The sequence below is a fragment of the Lontra canadensis genome, unplaced genomic scaffold, assembly GCF_010015895.1.
Source record: "Lontra canadensis isolate GAN:19392208 unplaced genomic scaffold, GSC_riverotter_1.0 scaffold68, whole genome shotgun sequence".
Lineage (NCBI taxonomy): Eukaryota > Metazoa > Chordata > Mammalia > Carnivora > Mustelidae > Lontra > Lontra canadensis.
This window is the reverse complement of record NW_022631062.1, coordinates 2,385,767-2,396,602: the sequence shown is the minus strand read 5'-3', so window position 1 is coordinate 2,396,602 and position 10,836 is coordinate 2,385,767. Positions and strand designations below refer to the sequence as shown.

The 10,836-nt window shown below is 48.9% G+C and overlaps 1 protein-coding gene and 1 long non-coding RNA gene across 3 annotated transcripts; one reads left to right on the top strand and one right to left on the bottom strand.

The window, feature by feature from the left end:
* Positions 1 to 350: 350 nt before the first annotated feature.
* Positions 351 to 7,467, bottom strand: LOC116880797. Of its 2 annotated transcripts, XR_004385285.1 has the most exons (4): positions 6,716 to 7,467; positions 2,194 to 2,328; positions 1,935 to 2,111; positions 351 to 1,223 (listed from the first exon to the last, which is right to left on the bottom strand). It is a non-coding gene; the product is annotated as an uncharacterized LOC116880797 (long non-coding RNA). The 2 variants fall into 2 exon arrangements; XR_004385284.1 differs by lacking the exon at positions 6,716 to 7,467 and adding an exon at positions 3,603 to 3,925 and having other exon boundaries at positions 1,935 to 2,328.
* Positions 7,468 to 7,695: 228 nt separating this feature from the next.
* Positions 7,696 to 9,869, top strand: TMSB4X (thymosin beta 4 X-linked). The gene is made up of 3 exons (XM_032880195.1): positions 7,696 to 7,775; positions 8,870 to 8,983; positions 9,432 to 9,869. The coding sequence occupies exons 2-3, from the start codon at positions 8,884 to 8,886 to the stop codon at positions 9,464 to 9,466; spliced, it is 135 nt and encodes a 44-aa protein (XP_032736086.1). The 5' UTR covers positions 7,696 to 7,775; positions 8,870 to 8,883; the 3' UTR covers positions 9,467 to 9,869.
* Positions 9,870 to 10,836: the final 967 nt, after the last annotated feature.

Here is a 10,836-nt window from a genome sequence, read left to right as displayed (position 1 = left end):
AAATCTTTTTTAAAAAAATAAATAAAAGGCATTTGTGCAAACATCGCTGTAGAGTGCAAAATATGATATTCAAACATTAAAATACCTCCTTCTGGCCCAAACTAAAATTGTGCCCCAGTCTGTAAGCAGACAGAAAAATAGGAAGATTTATGCCCAAATGTGTGCGTTTTCTTTGACCCAAGGACTATGGGTAGTTTAAAATGGGGCGGGGGGGGGGGGTAGTATGTCCGGGAAGCCATTTTCATGAATGAGTAAATTTAGATCTTTGGAAGCCAAGCATGCAGGTTCAAATCTGAGCAATGGATTCTTGGATGACAAAACTAACTAACAAAAAACCATCCACAACAAAACCCAGGCATGCTGCTGTTTACTTAGCCTCAGGAACACCTCCAATACCAAGAATCATCCTTGGGCAAGTCACTTATCCTCTGTGGGCTGGGTTTCTTCCTCTGCAAAAAAAAAATTCATACCAATACCAGGCCTTTTATCTGCATAAGGCTGCTTTAAGGATAAAATGACACAAACGATGAAAAAGTGCATTGACAAAGTTCACAGACACCGGATAAATGTGACTTGTATTACGTAAGGCATTATTGGAGCCCAAGATGTAAGGTGACACCTATAAGCTGGTCTTTTTTTTTTTTTTTTTTCTCCCAACTGTTGTCCCACTGACTGGTTGCTCTGAGCTGGTGCCTAAGCCCTTTGGAGTAAACCACTAGTATGGGGAATTACATTTCCAAAGCAAATATTTGGTGGTTTATCTGGTCCATAGAAGGCGACCCCACCATCTCTTCCCATTCCCTCCCAGAAATTCTACTGGTGACTTTTTCTCATTTGAGAGACACCCCCCCCCCTTCGACAAACTAGGGCCCACAGACATCCAGGAGAGCTTTGCAGACAATCCAGGGAGTCCATAAATTTAGAAAGGAAAAAGATTATATCTTTTCATTCCCCTCAAAGAGCATTAGCCTTTCCTTCGAGAACGCCGGGCGACTCTCTGAGCGTGGGCTGCCCTAACAAAACTCCAGGCAAACAGCAGCTTAAACAACACACATGAATTTCTCACCATTCCGGAGGCTGGGAAGTCCAAGATCAAGGCACAGGCGCATTTGGCTCCTGATGAGAACCTGTTTCTTGCTTGACTTATGGACAGCTGCCTTCCTTCAGACAAACGTTCAGTCCATAATAGCAAGGAAGCTCGCTAGCATTAGCAGTTCCTGTGACTGTGTCAACAACAGACACCACAGATATTTTTATATCTGTTAACATTTTGCAGATATCTACACACTCCCCACTATTTTCAATTTATGCTGGATCTGAGACCGACTATCGGCTTGTGTTATTTAATGCACAAAGAAGCATGGGGATGACTCCATCACAGTGTTTAAAGCTCTTTTGGTAGCGCTTTGGGAATCTAACTGCTTTCATTTATTTAAAAAAAAAATTTACGCATTTACATAATTCTGAGAAAAGGTCTCTGGGCTTCATCAGATTGGTGTGACACAGAAAGAGTTAAGAACCGGAATCTCACTCCGCCCCCAACTCCCCTCCCATTTCCTCTGAACCAGACACAGGGGTGTGAGGAAGTGGGCCTATGATTTACTTTCCTTTCTTCTCTCTCTCTCTTTTTACACCCCCCCTTTTTTTATCGAGGTAAAATTCACATAATATGAAATTAACACTTTGAGAGCAAACAGTTCAGTGACATTTCATACATCACAGTGTTGCCTGGCCCCCCTCCTCTGTCTAGTTCCCAGACATTTTCATCACCCTAAAATGAAACCTTATACCCAGCGGGCAGGTGCTCCCCTTGGCTCCCCCCTCCCCCTGCCCCCTCAGCCCTTGGCCACCTCCAATCTCCTTCTCTCTCTATGGATTTGTCCATTCTGGATGTTCCACATAAACGGAAGCCTGCCACATGTGGTCTGTAGGACCCGGCTTCTTTCACTCAGCGTCTCTCCAGGTTCACCCATGTTGTAGCGTGCACAGACTTCGCTCCTTTTTATGGCGGACTACTGTCCCACTGGATGACTACACTACCTGTCATCTATCCATTCATTCATCCATGGGCATTTGGCTCTTTCCATCTTTTGGCTATTGGATTGGTGTTGCTATGAACAAGAAGATGAGTATTTGTTTGAATACGTGCTTTCGACTGAATCTGTTTGCTAAAGTGAGATTTAGTAACTTAACTGGACGGTCTGTGAATCTCCATTGTCCATGTCACCTTTCCAGTTCAGACAATCGAGTCCCGGCTGTAAATGCCACAGTAAAAGCCTAGAACTCAAGCATCCTTTCCTGGTGTTTCATTTGCCCCGTGTTTGGCCTCTGTGTGAAAAAAAAAAAAAAAAAAAAAAAAGACATCCTCCTCTTCTTGTCTTGGTACACATTTTAACTATGGAATTCCTCCCCAGAAAAGCTTCTGGTGAGTGTAGGCCTCAGAGAGAACTGGAGAAGTGGGCGGAGATGGCAGTAAAGCCTTGCTCCTTCGTGGTCTTGGTACATGCAGGGGAGTTCTGATGTGCAAGGAAGCCAAGAGGGGTAGGCATTCCTTGGACAGGACAAAACCACCAGGCAGGAAGGAAGGGAAGAGAACTGGTGTCCATACTTGCCACCACATAGGGCCCACGCACGTGGAGCCAGCCCTGCAGATGGGAGAGGGTCCAGGTCAGCCAAGGAGGTTGACCTTGGCCTATGTGATCAATCTGGTGCCCACCTGTGCTTCATTTTCCTTATACAAAGCCACCAGCCACCTTCCGCTGATGGTGTGAGAACTACATTCTATTGAAAAGGCACTGACGTCCCCAGAAGCAGTAGCATATTAAAACACCTGAACACTTGCTGATGGTCATTCTGTTTCATGACAGGATAAAAAGTCGAACACTTGTAACCCAGAAGGCCATCAGGAGTGTGTAATGCCTCCCCTTTCAGGATGTGACTTGACCTGCCAATTTTTTGTAACCTCGTGTAATATGAATGACTGGCTGGGAAAAATATTAAGGTAGAGAAAAGCTGTGTGGAACTGCCAGTGTTTCAAGACCAGATTACCTTCACTGCGAGGGCACTGGGCTCAGTCAGATGGGGCAGAGGGCAGACTGAATTTCTGTAATGAAATCATCTGAAAACTGAAGCAGGCCGCTTTTTAATTTATATGATATATGACTATGATATCTGTGTTTCAAAGTTTTAGTGATAGAGAAGTTGGATGGTTTATTGCGATGGGATATAACCTTCCCCTCAGTGGGCCTATGCAACAAAATCTAAGGGCCTTATCTTAGGATTCTAGAACAGCGGAGTATTTAACTGATGTGGCTTGTGAACTAGCCAGTCTGAGTTCAAACCCTGCATCTGGCTTTTGTTGTGTGGTTGTGGGTAAATTATTTATCTCTCCAGAACTCCCTCATCGGCAAAATGAGGAACATAAGAGAGCCTCTGTCGCAGGGCTGTGTAAGGGTTTGGGGAGATTAAACACGGAGAGCTCCCATATATTATTATTATCGTTATTACTTTATTATTGAATCTGCCCCCTGCCTGCCTCTCCACATTATTTCCTGTCATTTTCTCTCATTCTGCCCAAGCCCCCGCCAAACTAAGCTACTCACCGCCCCCTGTGTATGCTGGAAGCTTCTCGGCTGGCTTTTTCTTGCCCTTGCTGTGCATAGACTGAGCAACCACTTGGAGGGGATGTTGTAGAGGCGAATTCAAGCCGCGGGGAGGGAACTGGGTTGAGTGAGATCCCCCTTAAAGTTCCTCTTGGCCCTCAGATTCCATCAGATGGACAAAGTGAGCAGGAAAGTGAGTGGCATGGCACGTTCAACATGCTCGAGAGCTGCCTTTGGCTCCTCTCGACTTCCCCTGCGGTCCCCTGCACTCATTTGTAGCACACTAGCCCAGGGAGCCTTCTGTTACCATCACACTGAGCGCCGGTGGAGCTGCGGCAGGCGGGAGTCCCGGAGACACTCTGGGGTTGGAGACACATGGCCCCAAGGGCCGGCAGAGGCTCCTGAGACAGGCGGGTGTGTTTGATGGCGCGAAGGCTGGCTTAGATTCTCAGAGCTTCAGGGTTTTCAGGAGTGAAAGGCGGGTAGTCGTGCCCACTGCTGAGGGTGAGAATTGAAGTAGGTGTTATAGACAGACAGCCCAAATAGCCCTTCCTGTTGTGGGGCAGGGGGCCTCGGGCAGTGTCTCTAAGGGGATTTACATGAACGGATAGAGATTGCGGGGTCACCGGGGATAGTGGGGCACAGGCAGGTAGGACAGATGGAAGGAGGCCCTGAAACTGAGACAAAGAGGCCTGGTCACTTTCTCCTGTTCCTTTCCTCCTTCTGGGCAGCGCCCTGCACTGAATTTAATAGCTAAAAAATAATAGGACTAATTTTCACGCACCCAGACTTCCGTGGCTGTTTCTCTAGCTTTGGAAATGGCTACACATGTGTCCCAGGCCTACCCAGGAAAGGCAAATAAAACAGGGTGTGCCCTGAGCCCTCTTCCTGGTGCCACCAGGAACCATACAACACTTACGGGCTTTGGAGGAGGGCCACCGTCCAAGGCACGCTCTCTTCTTGGCACGTGGGTGGCCAGGGTCTACAAGCTGTGGCAGGCCGGGCCGGCCGCTGGCGGGTGCTTTGCCCATCTTCTCCCTGAGAGCCCCGAGCTGGGAGTGCACCCTGCTCCCAGCTGCTCTCAACCTTGACCTTTTCACTCGGGATTGAAACCCCCACGGTGATCGTGCCCAGCACACGCTAACCCACTTACAGCAGTAGCTTCGGGGAGGCGGGAGTTACCCCTGACACGTGGGACGTTAATAGTGACAGCTTTGAATGATCTGGGGAAGCAAGCAAGGTGGCTGGAGCCACAGGGTCAGAGCTTGGCCCAGCTGGGTTCTGGGACCTTCCTCACTCGAGCAAGTCAGCTCAACGCAAGGCCATAGCTGTTCATTGAGTCGGTGCCCTCTCCCCAGTGCCGTGGGAAACACAGCAGCCTGTCCCCTCATGTGCTTCCTGATGGTTCTCAGGGGCAGACTTGGGGGACCAGGGGGTGCGGGGTGTGAAGACTTTTATGAACCCCTTAACACAAATAACAGAGTGGCTACCGGCTGAGTTATCACAAGGATGGATCTCTAAGCTCAGTTTCCCCATCTGTAAACTTCTCCTCAAGCGGGGAGGGCAGCAGGGTGGGAGGATGGCAGAAGCAAACATAAAGCACCCGTGACTGTGTCTGACTCTTACAAAGCATCACCCCACGGGGGTTAGTTTTTATGTGCCATGAAACTAACAAAAGATCTCTCTCTTTTTTTTTTTTTTTAAGATTTATTTATTTATTTATTTGACAGAGAGAGAAATCTCAAGTAGGCAGAGAGGCAGGCAGAGAGAGAAGGGGAAGCAGGCTCGCCGCTGAGCAGAGAGCCCGATGCGGGACTTGATCCCAGGACACTGGGATCATGACCTGAGCCGAAGGCAGAGGCTTTAACCCATTGAGCCACCCAGGCGCCCCAAAAGATCTCATTTTTACTGGTACTTTTTAAGAGAAACGATGACTCTAAAAACCTCTAAAATTTGCAATCCTAAACACTAAATATTAACTTTTTTCCTCAAATTTTTATCCTAAATAACAATAATACAAAGCACTCACAAGTGTCATGCACTGTCCTAAGCCTTTAGGGCTCCCTAGGAGCCCAGTGAGGTAGGGTCTTGCAATGATCCCATTTTACAGATGAGAAAACTCAGGCCCAGAAAAATTAATTCACATGGCCAGGGTCATACAACCCTTACAAATATTCTTTTAGTTTGCATTCCCCTTCATCTGCCTCTTCCCCCCTTCCGGCTTCCTCTAGGTCGCCGACTAGGGCCAAGGCAGGCCCAGTCTGGAAGACTCTCTTCTTTTTAACAAGTGGCCGCCTTTTTCTTTCTGTCACTATCTAAACACAACAGGAGGCTGGTTGGTACGGGACTAGAAAAATTCTCCAGGCATTTCCAAATTTCCACTCCTCTGTGTCGTCTGGAGATACAGCTCTGTAAGGCCCAAGTCTTTCTGAGGAAAGGACCTTGGGTTGGTAGTGGCCTTCCTTTGTATCCAGAGACACCAGGGGAGGAAAGAAGTGATTTTTGACAGCAGCTGAGTAAGGCAACATGGAATCAGGAACCTACAGAGATAGTGTTTCGTGCAGCTGCTAGCTGCCACGGGCCAAGAATTCATCCTGCGTGATCTCTAATGGGCTTCCACAGTGAGGGGGACTCTCAGGCCAGTCATCCAGGGTAGGGTCAAGGGGGAGGTGTAACCAAAGAGGTGACATCCTGTTTGGAGAGTAGAATGGCGGCCACCCACCAGAGCATGAACTGGGGAGCCAGACAGTCACCTGCCCCTGGCCCCCCTCCCACCTCTCCCCACAACCAAGAAGGAAGTCAAGTGGATAAAGAAATGGGGAAGTCCGAGCTGAGCTGCTCAGTAGTGGCATTTGAGGGTCTATATAACACTTGACTTTAATCCCCAAGGGACAAAAGCCTCTGCCATAAACATGATCAGCAAGGGGTTTTCTGGAAACATTTCTTCAGGTTGCTGAAAGGGATAAGTCTTGTGCCTACTGCTTTGGGTCTTAAAATAATCTCAAGTAGGTCTTTTCCAACCCGCGGCTCTTTTTGCTTTCATGTGCCATTTGCGGGCCCAGGGCACGGTACTCGCGACTGATTTCGGCGGCAAGGGGGTCACTGGTACTCACAGGCAAGGTGCCATTTTGAAAATTGCTCTTCTCTATCGAAATCTCCCATATTTCCGGATGTAACTTAGAAGTGCACTTCAAAAACATCTTGTGCTGCAAAGGCTCTCTTCAAGACAGAGTGAGATGGTTAAATTTAATCTTTCGATTTCAGAGATGCTGGTATTGCAGTCTTTGGCACTGGACACGAGCCTCCTTAGCAATCGCTTTTATATTTAGCAAAATAAGGAACAGGAAAGTAAAAACTTCCTTATTGTCATGCAGCAAGTCAATAGCAGAGCTTGAACTTGACTTACTTTTCTAAGCCAGGAGGCGTCGTACGCTATAAAATGCAGGTAGATGAACCTCCAACCAGCAAATACTCCGGTTATTTGATTCGGGCGCTCGCTTAAAAAAAATTACAGCGATCAAAAAATGCGCCTGTTACAGTGAGGCAGCTTTTGGGAAAAGAATCACTTAAGGGTGCTTTACTCCCACCCAATTTCAGGAGAAGCCGGTTGAGGAGACAAAGAGGGCCGGGGTGGGGCGAAGGCCCTCGGCCGGCTCGAAAGCTGAGTCACAGGAATCGCACCCCTGCAGTGGGCGAGGCCCTCCGGCGCGGCCACCGCACCCTCGCCTGGGGATGTCCGCACCAGACAAAGCCGGCTTCGCAGTGAGGGAATGCCTGTCCCCCTAGGTACCGGCCAAACCCTCCGTTACCCTGCCCAGTCCCCAAGAGCAGGTCTGCGCGGCTGTTGCAAAAATCCATTATGATAAAATAGACAGGAGGCGGGGGAAACGCATGATGCAGGAAGTGCTGGGGGGAGGGGGCTTTGGCTCCTTTTAATTTTCCGCCGTCGTGGCGGTTAAGGTGCACCGGTGCACGCCGGGCGGGTTCCCCCAAACGCCAGGCCGGCCCCCGGACCGGGCGGAGATCAGGCGCGAAGGAGTTAAGCGGGCCCGCGGGTGACGTCACCTCATTTACATACGAGCGCGCATAAAGTAGCGCGCAGCGCGCCCCACCCGGCATTCGGCGGCGGCTTCTGAGCAGACCGGTCTTCCCTCGCTCGTGCACCGCGCTCCGGTGAGCCCCGGGGCCCCTGCCTCCTGCCCTCGGTCCCTTCGCGCCCGGCGCCCGCGCTCGCCCCTCGGCGCCGTCTCCCTGCGGAGGCGTCCTTACAGCCCAGCCCAGAGGGTCCTCCCGGGAAGCCTGCCTTGGGGCCTAGGGAATGCCAGACCCTTCCAGATGCTGGGGTATGGGGTTGAGAACTCGGTGATTTAAAGACCATCCCCCCAAACCGGGCGTTTGGCCGTGCAGCTCCGAGGGAGCATTTTTCTTATCCTACCTGCTGCCCGCCCCCCCCACCCCGGGCGTTCTGCACTGCCTCTTAGCGGGTGATGAATCGAACAGAAAAATCCTTTGTTCTAACTCCCACCCACCCAAGCCCAGAGCTTTGACAATCAACGTTTTTCCTGTAGTCTCTGATGGCTTCTTGGACTCCTATCTGTCCAGATTTAGGGTGGCTGGGCCATAATGGCGGGGAGGACGGACATCCAACCCTTCTTGCAGGGGAGTGTGTGCCGGGGTTGTCGAATTGCCCCTAAACGCAGATGAGGACGGGTTTTCCGGGTGTGGGGCCGCTTTGTGCGCGGCCGGCTGCATTGTTGGCGCGAGCGAGGCGGCGGTAGGGCGGTGGTCGGGGTGCCGGCTGCTGCTGCCGCCTTTGTGAGCAGAGGAGAAAAGCAGCACGGGCCCGCATTTCTGGGCGAGACCCATATAAACTGGAAGCATTGTGCAGCCTCGGCTTCATTTTAAGAATTCCTACTCGATCCCCCCACCCCCACCCCACTTGACGTGGTTTCACTCTTCTAGCCAGATTTCAGTTTTCGGACATTGTAACTGACACCCACGGTAGTCAATCTCATTGTTCCGAAAGATTCGCCTCCTAATGAGAGGGCGATCTTCCAGTTTGGCCCCCCGCATTTGGAAATAATGAAGAGGGGTTCTTTTTTTGTGTGTAGCAAGAGGACGAGCTGTCGCCTTCGATGAAAGCGGAAGGAGGGAGAGGTGGGGTTTCAGGCGGGGAATGCGAGGGCAGAAGCGCATTTCTGAGCCGGGGGGGACAAGGGTGGATCGCTCGCTCGATCTCACCCTCTCTCTTGGCTTTGTATATGCAGCTTCCTCTGCAACCATGTCTGACAAACCCGATATGGCTGAGATTGAGAAATTCGATAAGTCGAAATTGAAGAAGACAGAAACACAAGAGAAAAATCCACTGCCTTCAAAAGAAAGTAAGCCCCGCCCCCGCCCCCCCCCCCGAAAAATGTTGGGCGGGAGGGAGGATGGGAGGGGCTGGGAGAAGGACCGCGACTGGGAAGGGAGGGGAGTGGGGGGGGTGGGGAACCAGGGAGTGCGGGGGAGGAGCTGACAGTTTTTATGATGAATGTGGCCTGGAAAGGTTAATTAAGAATTGTTTTGCAGCCAACAAACAAGAGGGCTTTAATAATTTAATAATGATGGGATGTTTGGTATACTATATTAATATGAACTATGCCATTTTATCTGTTAAATGGTTTTTTAGTGGTCCTATTTTCACGATGGGATGACTTGATACTTGGATTTTTATGATACGGGAAGATAACTGTAAACGAAAAGTACGATAATCTTACACTTCAACACTAGGCTGTACTGAGTCTGCCTAATGAGCTCCCTCCATCTTTTTTTCTTTTCCTGTCACAGCGATTGAACAGGAGAAGCAAGCGGGCGAATCGTAATGAAGCGGGCGCCGCCGATATGCACTGTACATTCCACAAGCATTGCCTTCTTATTTTACTTCTTTTAGCTGTTTAACTTTGTAAGATGCAAAGAGGTTGGATCAAGTTTAAATGACTGTGCTGCCCCTTTTCACATCAAAGAATGGAGAACTACTGACAACGAAGGCACCTGCCTCTCCCATCTGCCTGTCTGGCTGGCAGGGAAGGAAAAGAACTTGCATGTTGGTGAAGGAAGAAGCTGGGTGGGACGACAGGGAAATGTAGAGTAAAAAATCAAGCTGGTCCAAGGTGTCCTGCAGGCTGTAAAACGCAGTTTAATCAGAGTGCCATTTTTTTGTTCAAATGATTTTAATTATTGGAATGCACAATTTTTTTAATATGCAATAAAAAGTTTTAAAACCTGGTTGGTTGTGACTGGTGTCTGGTGTCTGGAAGGAGCGGCTCAGTCGTACATGAAACCTTTGCAAAAGGGCCATGAGTGGTCTCACTGGGGAACAGTAGATAACATCTGGTAGCTGGGGATAAGATCGGAGAGGACGTCGGAAGGAGTTTCATCTAGGTATGTGAAATCATACCTCATGGGTACTAAGGTGATTGGAAGGTAATATTTTTAGGCTACTTGAATTCCTAGTAGGAGTTGGAGGAAAACATATTTGCAGTTCTTGGATTTCATAGGGCTTGCTAAGCCAACAAAATTGAATGATCGGGAAAAAGAAGGTACTGGTAATTCACAACAGCGTGTTTCAGGTGTCAAACCAAAGTTGGTTATGTAGCCCGTTACCAGCATTGACACAATTAGGATTTAAGCAGTTTGTCATAAGGGAAAAAACAGCTGCTTTGTAAAATTCAGGATGTGCTTCCTGGGCTAATGGCTGGTTCCAACATTCCAAAATTGCTTTCATAAGGTGATCTGTGCACTTAAGATTAATACATAATTTTAAAATTACTGAGTCCTCAATTTGGATGATGAGAACAATCTTTATGGATTTAGAGGACATTAGGACAAGGATGAAATTTGTGTTAAGTTTAAATTCCCTGGGATTTTCATAGGTACATCTCGAGGCTTTGTTGTTGAGGCTGGTAACTTCTCAATTACTTGTTTTAACTGGTGGGCAAAAGCCAAGCCCTTCTTTTGGGACATTTATGCACAGAGGGAAATGAAGTATCAGCTTTTCAAAGGAAAAGAGGTCATTCTACATCTCATAGATGTACTATAAGAAAGGTTGCAAGTATATTTTTTAAAAAATTGAATCCGTTTCCTCCAATGGGAACAATTTAAGGATAACCGTTCACCCAGCATCTCAGCAAATGTCCAGGTGGTCAAACACTGCCACCCCCGCCCCCCCACCCCAAGACTGAAGAAAAGGCCC

Coding starts and splice junctions, on each gene's coding strand:
- TMSB4X (XM_032880195.1), top strand. CDS start 8,884: ATGTCTGACAAACCCGATATGGCTGAGATTGAGAAATTCGATAAGTCG. Junction 8,984..9,431: donor TCCACTGCCTTCAAAAGAAA/GTAAGCCCCGCC, acceptor TTCCTGTCACAG/CGATTGAACAGGAGAAGCAA.